At 38.4% G+C, this 19,643-nt stretch overlaps 1 protein-coding gene across 1 annotated transcript; it reads left to right on the top strand.

Moving 5' to 3' along the window:
* The first annotated feature begins 116 nt into the window (after positions 1–116).
* On the top strand, positions 117–19,347 carry LOC131975630 (uncharacterized). The gene is made up of 26 exons (XM_059338318.1): positions 117–138; positions 3,464–3,684; positions 4,399–4,672; positions 5,012–5,040; positions 5,601–5,886; positions 6,868–6,911; positions 7,405–7,687; positions 8,220–8,267; positions 8,513–8,556; positions 8,679–8,967; positions 9,278–9,318; positions 9,687–9,972; positions 11,730–11,773; positions 12,184–12,454; positions 13,041–13,069; positions 13,416–13,659; positions 14,106–14,149; positions 14,230–14,297; positions 14,505–14,719; positions 14,848–15,098; positions 15,210–15,338; positions 15,731–15,863; positions 15,994–16,023; positions 17,204–17,232; positions 17,426–17,687; positions 18,761–19,347. The coding sequence occupies exons 3-25, from the start codon at positions 4,408–4,410 to the stop codon at positions 17,678–17,680; spliced, it is 3,357 nt and encodes a 1,118-aa protein (XP_059194301.1). The 5' UTR covers positions 117–138; positions 3,464–3,684; positions 4,399–4,407; the 3' UTR covers positions 17,681–17,687; positions 18,761–19,347.
* The last annotated feature ends 296 nt before the right edge of the window (positions 19,348–19,643 follow it).

Genomic DNA, 19,643 nt, shown 5'->3' on the forward strand with positions numbered 1-19,643 from the left:
GCCCGCCCCCTCAAAGGCTCAGACGGTTTGAATCCTGAGTGTGCAACAGACAGCAGGTCAGAGATTAAAATGAAAAGAAAGCAGCAGCTCACTTTAAGTGAGTTTTTTCTCGTAGGGAAGAAAAGAAAGAAAGAAAATGTGAGTTGCTAATAATTTTGCCCAAGAGGATAATTATATTTTCTGTCAAATGTTAGACTGGTTGATGTTAAACTGATGTTGTGATTCAACATCTAACTAGTACAGTGTTTCCCACACATAGACCATTCTGTGGCGCACCGCCACAGAATGGAGACCGACCGCCACAAAATGATTACCGGTATATATTTTTTCCCCTATCTAGGGGATTAAAAAAACGTGGTTGGACAGAAGAGCGGCGCTGCTTTGGGTTCTATAACGTTAGCCTACACACAGAAAACACCACATTCACACCAATAAATAAAAGTTTTACAATGAACCGGGCCGATCTCTGAGCTGTCAAGACTCTCCGGTAACGTTAAGGCTTATTGAATGGTTTCCACAAATGCCTTTAACGGGACGAGAGCAGTCAAAACAGCTGCTTCAAGCTAGCTACATCGAGGGTAGGTTAACTTCCTGTTTTCAAAGTAAAAGCACAAATTCTAACGTTATAAAGGGCAACGGGCGTTTATTGTTGTGGATGTAACCGGAAGTGCTTTGCTCACGACGGCTAGCTTGAGTAGCGCCGAATTCGTCCGAACCAAATAGTAAACAGCTGGTATTTAGACAAATAAACGACGCACTGGGGATCTAAACGGCAACTTTCTCACCTAAAAATGTTTAAAATGTTAATAAAGTGGTATATTTAAAGAATTTAGGACTTTACAGCACTAATATTTGAGATAGACTACTATGCCCACAGTCAAATCAAAAAGAATAGACCACATTTTTTAAATTGTTATTATTAATATTATTATTGTTGTTATCAGTCCTTTTTTGAATGTTTCCTGCTTTAATCCAGATGAGTATTGAAAGATTTTTTATACGGCAAAAACTGCCTCGTCAAGAGGACAAGGAGCAGCATGAGGAGGTGTCAGTGTGAAACAAAGTTGAACAGTCAAATGGCTGGTAAACGTTAATTTATCTGAATGTTCTATAGGCATCAAACAGTGGTGCTCAGGGAGAAATAGAGGAGGACAGCAGACAAAATGCTCCTGTAAGACAGGCAGCTGCTGAAACAACAGGTGAGGTGGAAACAGAGAAGTGTAGACTTTAAATTTAAAAAAAAAGTAAGGTAAAGTATTTTAATTCTGATTTGTCTGTGGCTGTTTGCGGTTTTGTTATTGTTTTTATGTTTTTTTTGGTCTTGTACTGTAGGCTACTGTAAGACTTTCCATAAATGGGCCCGAACCCAAGGAGGTCCCTTATGAGAGAGCACTTGAGTTTTTTTTCAGGAAGCCAAGAAAAATGAGGTGTTCTGATAGGACATGCAAGCCATGCATATTTGTATTAATATATTTTATTGTTACATTAATTTATTTTACCCAAAAAGTTAGAACAGGTTATTGGTTGAGGTAGGTCTTAAGTTAATTATTTGAAATAAAAACTTCCAATTGAAACTGTTTTGTGCAAATCATTCCTGTCACAGAATCTAAAGATTGAACTAGTTGGGGTGAGGAATGAAACCAGGCAGGGTTCTGGTCAAAATGGTTTTAGTTGTCTTCTCTTAAAGAACTTACTTTTAAAGAACTGACTGAATAATTCCAAATGCTGTAGCTTTATAGTGTCTCAGCAGGTGACTCTGAAGAACAATAGATACAGGTTTTTTCATGTGGCAGCTTCAGAAAGTGTTGAACATCGCCCGCTGCATCCACCCGATGACCGACTCCACCACACTGTGACACTGGATTCCCCCACCGGTGTCAGTGGAGCACCACACATTGCTACCTGGTCTGTGGGAAACACTGCTAGTACACTCTTAACACGTCCGGTTTTACGTCTCGGCCTATCAACGCAATTTAAAAACTAGTATATAGTTTGAAATCTGCACTTTCGCCACAAGAAACGGAGAGTCAGTGAGGCTGCATCTCGCGGCTCCGTCGTCTTAAAGCGGTCACGTGATTTGGACGCGCCGACGCTTCCCATGTTATTTATTAATCTACAGGATGATTAGGCCTGCAATTAAAGAAGTGATTTTATATTTATCAGTTAATTACTGCCATTCAGAATGTGTTTTCATTTACCTTTACAAATGTATCTTTTTAGTCGAATAAATTATATTTGTCAATGTTTTGCATTGTAGTCAATTTATGACATATTTTTGTTCAAACCATTAATGGATCTGTCAGGTTTATGTCAGAATATGTGTCCCCCCCAATGTTAAACTCATTCCTACGCCCCTGCGTCCAGGTAACATTTTGTTTTAGCTTGATCTCGTCTCGATGGTAGATGTTTTTAAGCTTAAAGTCTTAAAGTAGTTAAGAGTCTTTTAAGCTTAAAGTCTTAAAGTATATTTCCTCGACTTTCTGAGGGCCCATCGCGGCTTTATTCCTACTTTGTAAGAGTGTTTGATTAACTGTACAGTCGCTAATGTTAAAATATTTTCTTTTATCAATTTAGCAAAAGTCGTGTAACTTACTCTATTATTTTATAGCCTACTTGCTCTCCGGTGATAAATGTTGGTGATTGAACTGAACTGCTCCATCCTGATTATGACATTGTTGAACTATAAATGTTCAATTTTTTTACAAGATACACCCGAGGCGAGAAGGAGCGCTGACAGTATTTTTTTATTTTTTTTATTTTACCTTTATTTTACCAGGAATATAGTAAAATCAGCAAAAAAAGAAAAATAGACAATACACACATTATACATACAGAAAGGTACTGAATCCAGCTCAGGTAAAACAATTGCACTTTTCAGTAACATGGAACGTTTGAACTGCTTTAAAATGTCCCAGATTATTCCAAGACCATGGGGCAAAGTAGGAGAGAGAGAGAGAGAGAGAGAGAGAGAAGAGAGAGAGAGAGAGAGAGATTATATGTGTTATATGTGATATATATGTTATTGTTATTAGTTTTTCTTTTCTTAATTCCTTTAAAATGAATAATATAATTATAATAATTTATTGTAAATATTGCTTTCCTTACTGTTATTTTTTTTTCTGACGCTTGCTTTGGCAATATGTACAGTGTTACGTCATGCCAATAAAGCCAATTGAATTGAATTGAATTGAGCGAGAGAGAGAGAGAAACGATATTATGTTCGGGAATTTTTCAAAGTGCAGCCCAAGATAACACTTTGTTTTAGATCAGTCCAAAACAAAATGTTGCCCTGGTCACTGAAATAGACTTTTTTACTAAGACAGAAATTAAGTGTGCTTCAGTAGCTCATGATGTAGAGGTGATGGCTCATAAATGATGTGATTTTTGCTGTGGTGAATTCGAATCCAGCTGTAACCAATCTTGCAAACATTCGTATATTTTCATGCTTTCTTTTTATTTATAGGTGCCTGTGATGACGTGTTAACTTATACAACAATATTATCCACAGTAGATAGGAGATGCGACCCGGAAATCGCCCGTTATATTTTTATTAAATATGTGACGAATGTGCTAACTGAGGCAGAACACAGCTGCACACACGTGTACGGCAACCAGTTAGTGTTGAAACCAGTAAGGACGTTACACCGGTTCTGGTCCCTCATTCCTCCAGAGACAGCAGCTACGGTAAGTTGCCCTCAACACTTTACTAACGTTTCTGTGTCGACACTTTTGGCCAACATGAACCGTTAGTGTTAGCAACTGAAACTGAAATGATTACTTTCCTTATTCAAATGCAGGGGTAAGAGAATGTTGATAATCAGGCGAGCAGTTTTTCTGAAGCCAGCACTCTGTAACTTTAACCCCCTTTTCCCCCTAATTGCGGTTCTTTGGTTTTCCACCGCCGGAGAACCGGCTCCCGGCCGGGAAAACTGGTTCCAGTCCAGAGCTGCACCAGTTATGGGTTATGGGGGGGGGGGGGGGGGGGTAGCTTTGTTTGATTAAAACAACAGTCCAACATTAACATTACATTCAGCGGGATTAACATCTTACCTTCATTGTTAATAAAAATGCATTCGGCGTCCATAGTCATCAAGATGGACAGCACGGAAAAGGAAAGGAAAAAAAGAAGGAGCACAATAGAAACGTAACAACATTGACAACCCCGAAGCTGCATTCCCAGGACACATCCTCAAGAGAGATAATAAGGTGTTGACACAGGCCATCAGAGCACAAGTTAATGCTGAACCCTTACTCTCAGGACTTTTCTTTAAATTGGATAAATAGTGACAAATAGTGATAATAAACTTTTCCCTGTTTTTCTGGGGGCCCCCTGGAACCCTCTCAATGGTCTGTAGTAGAGAACCACTGTTTTGTGATGTGTTCTTTTTTATCTTCCAGGTAGAAACAATGGCAGCCCAGCAGGTGCTAACTGAAACTTTGAATGATTTGAGTTCAGAGGAGCTTCATGAATTCAAGTCAGTCATTGAATATGAGAAAGATTTCCCATCCATCTCAAGAAGTCGACTGAAAGCAGCCAACAAGGCAGACATAGTGGAGCTGCTGGTGGAGACGAACGGTGCAGAGTGTGTGGAGTTGACCAAAAGGGTTTTAAAGAAGATGAAGAAGACTGATCTGGAGCAGAGATTATCAGACATCAGCCCAGGAACCAAAGGTAAGGCAGAGAAGACAGGGATGTGTGAAAATATGGATTTTTATTATGCAATAGCAAATACAAATACATCTAAAGCAATTCAACTTTGTTAAAATATCTGAAAGTAATTCTAAATATCATTATGTGACTGATAAGGGTATTCGAGTGTTATTGTATGATCAAATATTTTGCTGTGTGTGTGTGTGTGTGTGTGTGTGTGTGTTCTTGTTCCGGTCTTTCATTTTTCCCACCCAGGTTTATGCTGCCGGGCCGGGTATTGAACCAGCTAGCTTCCAGTCACAAGCTTACTTCTATAAATGTTAATAAATTCCTAATAGCTTCCATTTCTTGTTTCCTCAGAGAAACAGCAGCCTCCACTGATCCAAAGAGTGAGTAATGTCACATCACTGACTTTACACGCCAGTTTAGAATTTCTTTTCATCTCCAACATTAAATTGATGATACAAACCATTAATTCTCAGTTTTATCACAGAACTGAACTGATGAAGCCACATATTGTACACAAGATATTAAGCATCAATGTTAATGACCATAATGTTATTGTTATTTTTAACTATGGAAAAATATAATGTTTTTCTAAGAGAGACATTTAAAAAAATTAAAACAGAAAAGGTGTGTTTTTTTAATTTCTTTTTTTCTAGTTGTTTTACTTTTGTTTTAAGCAGAAAAAAGGGAACTGGTAAAGCAGCCACCCTGTTGTCAAATCAGAATGATTATGAAGTTTTTGTTTGTTTCAGAAATGTATACATTTAGAAGCAGTTTGTCGGACAAATCAATGGCATCATTACCTGGTGGGATGTGATGTATGCTCTGTTAACTCATCCACATGTCAAAAACAGACATTGATGAGATGTGATAAAGTAAAAGTAATTATCCCAGCTGTGAAATTGCACTTTTGCCTCATGAACATTTTCTTTGTATTTACCAGGTGGAAGCGATGGCGTCTGTCATTGAGCTGCTTTTGGAAACATTGAAAGAATTGAATGACCGGGAGCTCAAGAACTTCAGGATTGTCCTCAGGCATCAAAGTCTCAAAGTCCCTTTCTCAGATTTCTCACGGATGCTGCCAAAGACAGCAGACAGGCAGGACGTGGTGTTTTCACTGGTGCTGACTGACGGCCAACAGTCTGTGGAGACGACCAGGAACCTTTTATTAGAGATGAACAGGACTGATTTGGTGCAGAGGTTGTCAGACAGCAGCTCAGGACCCAAAAGTAAGACAATAAAGATAAAAACATGTTAAAAAACCATAAAACTGGTCCTTAACATTTGTATCATAAGTGTATGTATGTATATTTTTTCCTCTTTACATTTTAAACAATAAGATTCATAATTTAGAGAAGAGTGACTGTTATGCCCCAGTCTAGGGGGCCTAGAGCACAACATGAAAAGGCCCCATCTTCCCCACCTACCAAGTAGCCACAAACATAGATTAGTTTGAAGAATAGGTAATATTTATTTACAATGAGAACTTAGGTAAATACAAATATATTCTTCAACTTACGGGTGGACTAAAGCCAAAATAACAAACAAAACAATCCTGTCTTAAAAATAAGAAATTTACCTGAGAAAACAAAAGTTACAAAGTCTTACCTCTCTACCTACTTAAACAGGAAAACCAGAAACAAAACCTGGCAACCCACCCTTACTGCTCAAACAAGGGAATTATATCCAAAACCACAAGTTAACTCAAGCGAAAGTGTGAACCGGTTGGGAGACGAGGAGGATGAGGAAATGCCTGCTGCCACCGACGGCCGCCATCTTGGCTCCCTTTATACCAGCAGCTGCAGCCAATCCGTGGAACCTTTCCACCAATCACACCGCGGCTATGGAAAACCCGATCTGCATATAAAAAAGGAAAACAAAGACACAGGGCACACATACAAATGCAGTTTGCTAATAATAACTATAATAATGACCACAGTCATAACAGTGACATTTTTAATCATCTAATGTGAAAATATATATTTCAGGACTAATATATATTAACATATTCATATTATTATTATTAAATTATATTAATTTACAATATCATATATAGTATAACTAAATATGTTTTAAAAATATATTTTAAGAAAGGGAAACATGTCTGATCAATTTTTCAATTGTTGAGATTCTTTGTATTGTGTGTTTTTTGACAAAGACGTATTGCCTGATGTCAATCATTCTTTTTTCTCTCCTTTCTTTCTCATCAGAGGAACACTCTGTGGATGAACACCTGTCTGCACTGATCCACAAAGTAAGTGATGATATGTCTATCAGATCAGCATTTATTTAATAAGATGCAGGTCTAAAATCATATAAAAATTAAAGACAGTAAATTAAACCAAGATCATGATTTTAAATTGAAACAGAAGCAAAGCTGAGATCAATCTATGCTCCATAATGTTATTATCATCAAATTTGTGTAGCTAAAACAACCTTTCAAGATGCTAAACATGAAATAGAGAAAGTATAATTGTGCTGCCAACTGTTTCAACTGCACAGTGACTTCATCCACAACACCCTTGTGAAGATCAGGTGGCTCATCTCAGTTTTCGAGTTTGTAAATAGAATTTAATAAAGCCTTAGTCAGGTTATAGATATAGTAGAAGTAGAAGGAAAAGAGGATCATCATCATCATCTCTGACAAACAGATAATTACCAAATATATCAGTAGCTGGGATGTTGCAGAAAAGTGCATCTTAAAACATTAACATTTTCTCAATTTACACGCACTTGTCATTTTACAGGTGGCAACAATGGCGGCTGTGAAAGAGCTGCTTTCAGAAACACTCAATGATTTGAGTTACGAGGAGCTAGAAACATTCCAGTGGTTGCTGGAGTTCATGTTCTTCCAGAGGAGGATTTCTCTCACGTCAGAGATACAACTGAAGTTTCTAAGAAGGGGAGACCGACCGGTAGATTTAATGGTGGAGGTGTGCGGTCAGCAGTCTGTGGAGGTGGTGAAGGAGGTTTTCATGAACATGAACAGGACTGATCTGGTCCAAAGGCTGAGCAGCTCAGGACACGAAGGTAAGATCAAGAAGACAACTGTCACATTCATATGTCATTATTAATAAATATGCATGGTTAAATGTGGGAGGGAAATGTAGTGCAGTTTTTACTATCAAGCAATGCAAAAACATGTGGGTCTGCTAGGACAGCAAAAATGAACACTTAACAAACACCGTCTCAGTTGTATGAGAAATGTGTACACTTGTATTGTATATGGCCCTTTAGGAATATAGCCAATATTTTCTACATAATACCTCATGAATCTGTTGAATTTTATTTTTGTATGGCTTTGATTAGACTCATAAGATGCTCCACTGGAAACAGAGCGAGAGAGAATTGGTATAAGGTCGATGATTACCGTGTTTTCTCACTCAGTTTAATCGATTTTGGCGTCAAATTCGGACTTAACTCTCTGGTCTTTTTAACCATGGTTTCCTCTTGCCTTCAGTACACACACCTGACCGGAATAATAAAGGCATTTTTTTCCAGGACTCCATGGCATACAATGCATTTATTATTACAATATCAATTGTTATTAAATGTGTTGCAGCTGCAGGATCATCAGCTGAAGCATTTGGTGTGAAAACTGCAGAGAGAGGTAGGTGCACTATGAAAACTGCAACAAACACTATTCCTCTGCTAAGAAAACAGTTACTCAAAGTAGTTGTTATTTTTATTAACATTTCAGAATTTATTATGTTATTGTTATTATTGTTTTAAAGTAAATTATGCGTTCATTCAATTCAGTAAAATAAATTCTTACTATTAGACTTTTTATAGTCTCAACAGTCTGATTATAAAGTGTGACATTAAATTGTCCATTTGTATTTCCTTTCTCTTCAGAGAAACACAGTGTGGATGAACATTGGCCTGCACTGATCCAGAAAGTAAGAAATGTCTGACTTTAAACTAAAGTAAAAACAACTAATTGTTTGGGCTGCTGATCAGAGAAGATGTAAGGCTGAGAGATTATGCTTTTGTTCTATGAACATTTCCTTCAATTTACCAGGTGGACACGATGGCGTCTGTTATAGAGCTGCTTTTGGAAACACTGGCTGCTTTGACAGACGATGAGCTCGAGAATTTCAAGTTGATCCTTTTGCGTGAAACCGACTTCGACGAACGACTCTCATCCAGTTCATTGATGCTGCCAGAGATAAAACACAGGCACGACATAGTGTTTTTACTGGTGCAGACTGACGGACAACAGTCTGTGGAGACGACCGAGGAGGTTTTAAAGAAGATGAAGAGGACTGATCTGGTGCAGAGGTTGTCAGACAGGAGCTCAGCACCCAAAGGTAAGACAATCAAAACAAAACACTGAAATCAGGAAATTTGTCGTTAAGTTGTCTTATATGTTTTATAAGCTGTGTAAAGTGATTCTTCTCTGAACATTATAATGAAAGATTCACCATGTAGAGAAATTAAGACGTGTAAATTGGTTATTAACCAATAAATATGTTAAAAATATTGTGGTACACGGGGCAGAAAAGAAGGTGGTTTAAGTGTCGTTTTGTGTATTTTAAAAGAAGAAAAAAACATTTAGCATTATAATAACGTTCATTTTCAGATGTTAGATCAGTCACTTTTACCTCTTTTCTCCTCCAGAGAAACACTCAGATGGACACCGACCTGCACTGATCCAGGGAGTGAGTAGCGCCACATAAGTCTGACTTAATACAAGTGTACCCATCACAAATGAACCATTCTTCAAAGCAGCAAACTAAATATAAAACATTAAATAATGAAAATGTTTTCTATGAGCCTATGATTAATTTCAATGTTATTTATTTTAAAGACTGTTTATAGTGTTGAAGGGGAATCGTCTTTTGGCCAACTTACTAATCAATTAAAAAATGTGAAAATATACTTTAATCAGTCCACCAATCACCAAATAGATCATTAGCTCTTTGATCCAGCGAAAACGTCTACATCAACACTGATAAGATGAAAAGAGTAATTTATAATTGTCCTGGTGAATTTAATATATGTCATATAATTGTACTGATTATTTCAGGTAGCAACAATGTCAGCTGTTAAACAGCTGCTTTTGGAAACTCTGAATGATTTGAGTGACAAAGAGCTCGAGAAATTCAAGTGGATCCTGGAGGAGACTGTCATGTTGAAGAATCTTTTATCCCGCATGTCACCGATAAGACTCACCGGAGAAAGGGCAGAATTAGTCGATCAGATGTTGGATACCTTTGGTCAACAGTCTTTTGACTTAACCGTGGAGGTTGTAAAGAAAATGAACAGGATTGATCTGATGCAGAGGCTGTCAGAGCCCAGCTCAGGACTCAAAGGTAAGAGAAAGAAAACAAATCTGCTTGTGCTGCTTGCTTCGTTTCTTTCCAATGTGAAATATAAAAAACTGCAGAAACGTATCAATAATTAACACTGTCACCTCACAGCAAGAGAGTTCTGGGTTCAAACCCAGCTAGGACCCTTCATGAGTTTGCATGTTTTCTCTGTGTCCCTGAGGGTTTTCACTGGGTTCTCCGGCTTACTCCCAAAATCTAAAGACATGCAGGTAACAGTTAATGACAGATGGGATAAGCTCCAACCCCCCACCACCTTAGGATAAGCGGTTACTGATAATTAATAATTTAACAACATCCATACTCAATTGTATATGTTTTGAGTTTCATGTTGTGTTTGAATGCTTTAGTATGTGTTTTTTTATGATTTGATCCAAATTTGTTTTATTTGAATTTAAAGTAACTCAGCCTCATTAAAGTAAAATTCACTCTCCATCGATCGTCCGCTTATCTGGGGCCGGGTCGCAGGGGCAGCTGGCTAAGCAGGGCATTCCAGGCGTCCCTCTCCCCAGCCACAATGTCCAGCTCCTCCTGGGGGACCCCGAGTCGTTCCAGGCTAGGCGAGAGATATAATCCCTCCACCGTGTTCTGGGTCTTCCCCGGGGCCTCCTACCAGTTGGACGTGCCCGGAACACCTCTAACGGGAGGCATCCGGGAGGATCCTTACCAGATGCCCAAACCACCTCAACTGCCTCCTTTCGACGTGAAGGAGCAACGGCTCTACTCCGAGCTCCCTCCGAATGTCTGAGCTCCTCACCCTATCTCTAAGGCTGAGCCCAGCCACCCTACGGAGGAAACTCATTTCAGCCACTTGTATCCGCGATCTTGTTCTTTCTGTCACTACTCAAAGCTCATGACCATAAGTGAGGGTTGGGTCATAGATTGGACCGTTAAATTGAGAGCTTTGCCTTCCGGCTCAGCTCCTTCTTCACCACGATGATCCAGTACAACGCCTGCATCACTGCTGACGCCGCACCAAACCGCCTGTCCATCTCACGCTCCGTTCTACCCTCACTCGTGCAAGTCAAGAACAAGACCCCGAGATACTTGAACTCCTTCGCTTGAAGCAGTACCTCTCTCCCCACCCAGAGGGGGCAGTCCACCGTTTTCCGGCAGAGAACCATGGCCTCAGACTTAGAGGTGCTGACTCTGATCCCAACCGCTTCGCACTTGGCTGCAAACTGCCCCAATGAGTGCTGGAGGTCCCGGTCTGATGAAGCCAAAACAATCACATCATCTGCAAAGAGCACAGATGCAATTCTAAGGTCACCAAACCGGATCCCTTCCTCCCCCCGGCTGCACCTTGAGATCCTGTCCATGAAGACCATGGACAAAATCGGAGACAAGGGGCAACCCTGGCGGAGGCCAACACCCACCGGGAACGTGTTTGACGTTGTGCCGAGTATGCGGACTTAGCTCTCACTTTGGTTATATAGGGACCAGATAGCTTGTAGCAACAAGCCCGGTACCCCATACTCCTGCAGTACCCCCCACAAGACTCCCCGAGGGACACGGTCATAAGCCTTCTACAAATCCACAAAACACATGTAGACTGGTTGATCAAACTCCCATGACCCCTCCAGAACTCTTGCAAGGGTAAAGAGCTGGTCCGTTGTTCCACGGCCAGGACGGAAGCTGCATTGTTCATCCTGAATCTGATGTTCAACAATTGTCGAAATTCACTCTCTTTGTTGAATTAGATAAAAACCATCTGAGTCATTTTAAATGTCTTTTCTCCTCAGAGAAACCCTCTGTGGATGAACATCGACCTGCAGTGTTGAAGATGGTGAGTCAAACAAATCTCAGCTTCATTCAATAGATTCAGGTTCTTGAATGGTTTTCATGATGATACAAATGAAAGTGTTTAAAATTAGATTTTTTTTTATTGCGTTATATTAGGTCTTAGGAATCAGTTTTTAAGTGATGAAAGGATGAAGGGAGTCATCATATGGATTGATGTTGCTAAAAGATGAATACGCAGACAATACTTTGTGTTTGTAGATAAGATGAGGTAAACACCAGTACTACAACAGATATTACCAAGTGTATCATTGTCTTGATGATCTTGTAAAAAAACAATGAATCTCATCCACTTGACTAAAGCATTGACATTGATAAAACACAAGAAAGTAATTATTTTCCTCTCCCAGTTAATAAATGCCACATTTTTATATCATATCGTTTGATTTTTTTCAGGCAGCTGTAAAACATGTTCTTTTGAAAGCACTGAAGGATTTCAGTCAAGAGGAGTTTGAGAAATTTAAGTGGTTGCTGCAGTTGGCGTACTTCCAGAAGGGGCTTCCACACATCTCATGGAAACAACTGGGCTGGGCAAATTGTGCAGACACACTGGTGCGTCTGATGGTGGAGAACCAGCAGCCGATGGAGGTGACCAAAGAGGTTTTCATGGACATGAAAAGGCCTGATCTGGTAGAGAGGCTGTCAGAGACCAGCTCAGGACTCAAAGGTCAGAGAAAGAAAACACAAACTGCTACATTACACGATCACGTTTGTCTTTTAAATGTGTAATACATGCCTTTTATAATTCATAATAGCCCGTGATGCAACATACCACATTAATGAATTTGACTACAGACTCATATTTATTTGAATGCAGCCGCTATGATTTTCTTGATTTCACTATGTAGTAGATTTTAGTGTCGTTTTTGTAGCAATAAGTTCTTTATTTTTTATTTTCTTTAAAAGCAACTGAAACTTTTTGAGAGGGGCCAAATACTTTAATCTCTAAACTGAATTATAGAACTGAGTAAACACCTCTTTGACACACTGAAATGTATAATCTGACAGCATTTAAAATACACATTTTGAAACAATTTCAACATTTGTTGCAGAACTTTTGCATTGGACTCCTTTAGATTTAATGGGTGTTTATGATGGCAGCTCTCTCTCTCTCTCTCTCTCTCTCTCTCTCTCTCTCTCTCTCTCTCTCTCTCTCTCTCTCTCTCTCTCTCTCTCTCTCTCTCTCTGTGTGTTATTGATTGTTATGTCTGATTTTGAATCTAAAAGTAATTTTCTGTCTTCTCTCTCCTCAGGGAAACATCAGTCTATACTGCTCCAGAAAGTGAGTAATGTTACATCACTCATACTTCACACAACACAGATCTATTTATTTAGTTGTTACAGGTTGAAAAAGATCCTTATCCTGACAATTAAGAGGTAGAAAATATTTAAAACAGAAGCATCACATCTTCTGTAGCTGTGATGAGCAGATGGGGTCGGGTGGGTTGTGTCTGCTTTCTGTGACAGTGAGAATCAGTACCACCAAATATATCATTGGCCTAATGTGTTATTATCAGCTGTTATAATACTTTAATGGCTTCAATGCTGACATTGATACAAAGAAATTATTTTATCAGCAACAGTGGAGATTTAACATAAAGGCCTTCTGATCACTTTGAATCCATCAGGAAATAACGATTTCGGAAACGCTGGATAATTTAAATCGCAAAGAGCTCGAGCAATTCAAGCATGAGCTGCAGCTCACTGGAATAAAAGGACACAGAACGAAGACAGCAGAGACAGTTGGCCTGGCAGAGCTGATAGTGGAGACCTACGGCCAGCAGTCTGTGGAGGTGACCAGGGAGGTTTTAGAGAAGATGAACAGGAGAGATCTGGTGCAGAGGTTCTCTGAAATCAACTTAGGATCTGAAGGTATGAAAACCCCAACGTTATTATTCCAACATAAAGACTTTGGTAGAGAGAGTGTGGTCTGTTTTTGTCTTAATTCAAATTTCATGTAGAAAGTCACATGCAGTATTCTGTCATTGTAGTGTAAATAAGTTTTTATTTTTTGCATCTTTTGTTGAATCTGTTTTGTTGCCGTTCCAACAAAGGACAGGACTCCAACATCAACACACATTACTTTACTTGTGTGTGGATGTTGGCTTCCATCCTGTATTTTTATTGTATCATTTTTTTGTTTCCTGGCATCGTTACTCAAACAGCTACATGTAGCTACTCTGTACTCTGTGATAACTCAGTTGTTTGTTTTGTGCATCATATGGCTCTCATATTATAGCAGCGCAATGTAGCATGTGGTGCTAAAGCAGCAAAACAAACATGACATCATTTAAAACAAATTTATGTTTCTCCACAAGGGCCTTCAGGAAGCTTGGAGCTTGAGGGTTGTGGCAGCATGACGGTAATCTCTTACATTCATTAATTTGTTAATTTATGTGATGTTCTAAAACGTTATTATGTAAAAATGGTTGTCCTCTGCAGCAGGTCTCCAGTGACTGGACTAAACTTGACCCTGAAGTGACAAGTACAGACGAGACTCCAACTTACAGGTAAAAATAACGTCCTAAATACTTCTTTACAGCAAACTGGAACTATAGAAAACATTCAGCTTAGTTCTTGAGATTTGCAATTTTAAGTGTTAATGCCAAGTTTTGCACTAAATAAAGTCAAAACGGATACATTCTAAGTTTACATTCACTCTGTTCTGTCCCTTCATGTGAATATCTGCAAACTCTCTTTTTTCATTCATGTTTTAGCCTAGAGTCTGAAGCAGGAAACTTTGAATGCAGCGTCTCTGGCTTGCGCTGGGTCTGTAAGGAAAAGGTCAGCTTGAAGTACCAGTTTTGCTCTTCGAAGTATCACATGGAGAAGATTGAAAGCATACAGTACATGCCTGCAGGTCCCCTTATGGACGTCAAGGTCATTGCTGGGAAGTTAGATGTTGTGTTCCTGCCTCACTGGATCTGCATCGGTAAGTCAACATGAAGAAAAGAAAATTAAATTGAATTTTTTATTTCTTGTTGCATGTCTACAAAACCTGGTGTGATCCTTCTACAATTTTTTTGTGCTGAATATAAAGATAAATGTATCATTTTACAGACGACAACCCTACAATATTAGACAAGTTTGCAGTCCTGCACATCGATGACTGTGGAGTTACTGTGGAAAAAGTGTCTGAGGTCACATCGTCGCATGTCAAGCTGTGTGAGCCAACTTTCTCTCTGAAAATGGTCCTGGTCAAACTTGGCTTTTCAGTGGAAATAAACTGCAAGGTGTTCATATACAAGACCAACAGACCATTCCTCAAACTCCATGTTTACCTGATCCCACCTGACCCTGCTCTGAAAGAGGTTATTTCATATCTTACTGTCACCAACACCGATCATAATCAGACACAGAATGGCCACACAAATAATTTGATGAATGAACAACACAGACAACTATTTTATTTTATTTTGAAGGAATTGGACAAGAAGAAAAACTCCTTTGGATATGAAGAAATCCCATTGCAACATCCAAAGAAGCCTCTGAAGATGAATGATTGGTTCATCCTTACAGCACATTTGGATGGCAAAGAAATGGCGTCTGATGTATGTTTCGAATTTAAATGTATAGATTTGCCTTTGTTTCAGAAATTAGCAATATATTACACAGTAAAATAAACTTGCTATTGCCTAATTAGACATAGTACTGATTTCTAACACATGATTATTTTAAAGCTTATATGTGTTCCTCTTCCTCTAAAATGCCTGGTCCAGCAGTTATAAATGTGAGAACCTAACATTGGCTGTGGTTCAAAATTATTGTCACCATTTGAACCATTTGAAACAGTTTTCCAATATTCGTCAGCTTAAGTAACAACATTGCCCCTATTTTCTTAACCTCATTTGAAATCTTGTAAGGAGAAAAGGAAAAATATTTTGGCACAGTCTTACTCAGAGACTTACTTTTTTCCCTCATTGATATTTTTATTCCTTTTCAGTCATTACCGCTCATATATGAAAGCATGGAGCCCAACTTCTACCAATTGTTTATTGAGAATCCAGACAAAGACTTTGAGCTCCAGCTGAAACTGGAAGATGAGCTTCCTGTATGGACTCAGAAAATTCTAAAAAGTAAGTTCAATTAAATTGAATTATCCAACAATAGATATTTGCTTTACCGGTGATGCATAATCAGTCAAAGGCAGTAAATGAGTAAATGAGCCACATTCATATTTTCTTTTTCTTTTCTTTTTTTTGACAGAAGAATATCAAAGCACAGGTCCTGTAGAAGGTAAGACATTACAAATTATTTAGTTTCTGAAGAAATGTTCTTTCTTTTTTTAGAGTGGAAAAACTCTGCTCTGCTCTGAGACAGACGCACAAAAAAAAAAAAATTCAGGCCATGCTTTTACAACTCGGGCTGAAAGGAGAGAAATATGATTAACTTAGACAGAACAAGTCAATTCCACTTGCTATTTTAAGCTGAAAAAACTTCACAAAATTAATAAAATAAAAAAGATATGTTCAGCTCCTTAAACAAGCAGAAGCGTTAAAGTAAAGATCACTAAAGACTTATTATATACTGATTATATTATATTTACTTTCCCTTTAGAAGGCAATTGGTTGCTAGATTTTTCAAGATAAACTTTTCAGTGAGATGATCTGGATGATGAGGAAAACATTTTTCTGATTATTCTGAAACAACGTGAATGCAGCACATGAACCCTGTCTCCCAATGTTAACAAAAGTTTGATTCATTTGTATATCCTCCCCGTGATTCAGATCTGCTCCAGTACTTGATTTGTTCCTTCTCGGCCCATGGTTCAACCTTTTAGGACTGTAGTTTTTCGGTAATCCTGTTGACAGACGGACAACCAAACTGAAACAAAAACATGCAAACGGTGCAGGGTTAGAAAGTAAGAACTTACTGGACTGTCATGGGTAACACTTTCTGGTGTTACTTTCAATCACAATGACATCACACCTGTCCGTCACGTCTACAGGAATCCACAGAACATTTTTCATCCATGACAATTATGTATGAAAGTGTTCATGAAATAGCTGTGATAAAACCCTTTTGTATTGTGAATCTTAATGAATTAATAATCATCTGGTAGAAAATGTTTATTATCTCCACCAGGCTTATGATAAACATGATCAACTAAGATAAGATATGACTTTATTTATCCCGCAGTGGGGAAATTTAGTCACAGCAGCTCAAGATACAAACACATAGATATAGACAGAATAAAGAATATAAAAATAAGACATGTACACACATTCTATACATACATTTCTGATATTTGGCATTTATTATTTGGATATATTTATGTGTTTGTACTTTGCATTTTAACAGATATTGCACATTGGAGAAAATATATTTTAGCATGTTAAATAGGTTAAATAGGTTGTTCCATGTAGTATGAACATCAATTACTCATTCCATTTCCTGTTTTTTTTCTTCTCTTTAGATAAACACCTGCCTGCACCGCTGCAGAAGGTGAGTATTCTTTCATTAAATAAGATGCAGGTTTCAACATTGTACAGTATTCCAGTTTGTGATTCAAACGACACTGGTGATTTTAATTTGATGGCTCTCGCTCAACTGATGCTGCCTTCTGATCATCTCTTCAGCTGTCATGATATCCATCAATAAAGTAACAGTCAAATCATACTCCTTTTGAATTTATCAGGATGCAGCTATCACAGAAGAAGAAAAGAGGCTTTTGAAAGTGCTGAAAGATTTGAGTTCGGAACAGTTCAAAGAGTTCAAGTGGCACCTGCGGAACATCATCCCATGGGAGCAGCTGGAGCACAGTGACAGGTTAGACGTGGTTAAACTGACGTGGCAGACCTACACCGAAAAGTCCTTTGAGGTGACCAAGGATGTTTGCAAGGAAATAAACCGGAATGATCTGGTGCAGAAGTTGTCGGAGGCCGGCTCATGATCCAAAGGTATGTTGTGAAACTAGCAAACAAAAAAACAACATTAAAACACATTAGTGGCAAATGTAGTGGAGCCATTTATCCAATGAATGCTATGCTGAAATTATATATCGTGATTTTGAATTTCTACATTATTGTATGTAGATGCAGCTATCATTGGCCAGACCAATGTTTGCTATTTAGTCTTAACAATGAGTAAGTCACATTTCAGATCATTACTCTCCTGTCATGTCTGAATAACAAAAAGCAAGATTCTGTTAGATACTGCAGATGAAGCCAGCAATGTTACATGCTGTCTGAAAAGGGCTTTGGCTACATGTGCGGGTTTATCAGAGACAAACAAAACATTTTGGCTGCTTTTAGCCTCATTTGACTTTATTGCAGCTGTAGGGTCATAAGCTTGAGCATCTGGTGTGAAAACCACAGAGGGAGGTAGGTGCTTAAAACAAAAACATCATTCTGTGATTCTAAAGTACTTTTCTTTGACCGTATGAGTCTCTGTGTGCTGTCGTGTTGATAAGAGTTCATCAGATAAACTTCTGATTGGTTTTTGGATGTGTGAGTGGTTCCAGGTGTGGCAGTGATGCTCAGTTAGTCCAACACTGTAGATTACCATGAAATCTTGTGCAGATATGTATGTTGTCCAGAGGAATCATAAAAACTGATTCAGTCCTCCGATGACTTCGCCCCTTTCTTTTTTTTTTTTTTTTGACATTTGGTGCTGATGTTCAGGCTGGATAGCAATTACTTTGGTGATTCTTCAACTTTTCCTGCAGCGCCATCATCTGGTCAAAATATAAACGTGTTTATTTAGTTGAGTTTTAGAATAAATACCTGCAAAACTAGTAACATTTCCATTGGCTTCAGCTGTACTTTGTGTTTGTTTGTGTGTTATGCTAAACTCAGATGATGAACATCATTCCTGTTTATCATGCCAACATGCAGCCTCACAGAGTCACCAGCAGAACTGCAGACGTCACATTTTTGCAAAGTTTTCTGACAATATTTTCTTTAAAGCAACTGATTTTGATTTGATGTCACTTTTATTTATCTATTTATTTTTTCATTTCCTTTCTCCTCAGAGCAACACTTCTCTGCACGGATCCACAGAGTGAACATCTGTCTGACTGGACACTTTCATTCATTCATTATCCTTTACCGCTAATCTGAACTCGGGTCGCAATGTGACTCAACACAACACAGCTTTAATTCACCACATGCCTCAACTGAACTGATAAATTATGATACAAACCAAAAACTGAGGCTGTCTTCAGGTGTGTATCTTTAGCAACAATACTTTAAAGTTTTATTCAATCATGTAAAGGAGGAACACAAGAAGAAATGTGAGTTTTTTTTTATTCATTTCAGTCAAACTGAAATTTGCAAGTTTTTAACACACAAGTGTACATTTTTTTTTTATGTTTTAGATTTCATTTTTTACTGAATATTTTTCTGAAAACCTTTTTCATGTCTTATAGAAAACACTTTATATGACCTTGTGGTAAGAAAGAAGTTATATAAATGCACCTTTGTTACATATGAATGTACTGTATTCTTTGAATTTACTTGGTTGCAACAGAAGTAAAGGTAAAGTAAAAACGAAGTAAGCTGTAAACGTTTTGCTGTTCGAGGGTCATTCCAAATGTTCTGTCTTAAAATAAAATGTTTATTATTAGTCGTTGTTCTTGCTCCTTCTCGTCCTTGGTAAGCGAGTTTGTGACCAGAAGGTCGCCGGTTCAATCCCCGGACTGGCAGGATAAATATCTAATATTCTTATATTTTACCACAAAGGCCCACAAATTAATCCTCTTACAATATTAAAGTTCTCCTAATCTCAGCTCATTACCTGTATGAAAAGACACCCGTCCACAGAATCATTCAATCAGATTGAAAGCTCTCGACCATGGGACAGACCAAAGAGCTGTCTCAGGAAGTCGGGGACAAGACTGCACAAGGTTGGAATGG

The sequence above is a fragment of the Centropristis striata genome, chromosome 8 (assembly GCF_030273125.1).
Source record: "Centropristis striata isolate RG_2023a ecotype Rhode Island chromosome 8, C.striata_1.0, whole genome shotgun sequence".
Taxonomy (NCBI): domain Eukaryota; kingdom Metazoa; phylum Chordata; class Actinopteri; order Perciformes; family Serranidae; genus Centropristis; species Centropristis striata.

What these genes read in the sequence shown, in the direction of transcription:
- LOC131975630 (XM_059338318.1), top strand. Translation starts at nt 4,408, where the DNA reads ATGGCAGCCCAGCAGGTGCTAACTGAAACTTTGAATGATTTGAGTTCA. An exon ending in AGCCTCCACTGATCCAAAGA is followed by an intron (nt 5,041 to 5,600) that starts GTGAGTAATGTC and finishes TGTATTTACCAG; the next exon opens with GTGGAAGCGATGGCGTCTGT. An exon ending in GACCAGCTCAGGACTCAAAG is followed by an intron (nt 12,455 to 13,040) that starts GTCAGAGAAAGA and finishes CTCTCTCCTCAG; the next exon opens with GGAAACATCAGTCTATACTG.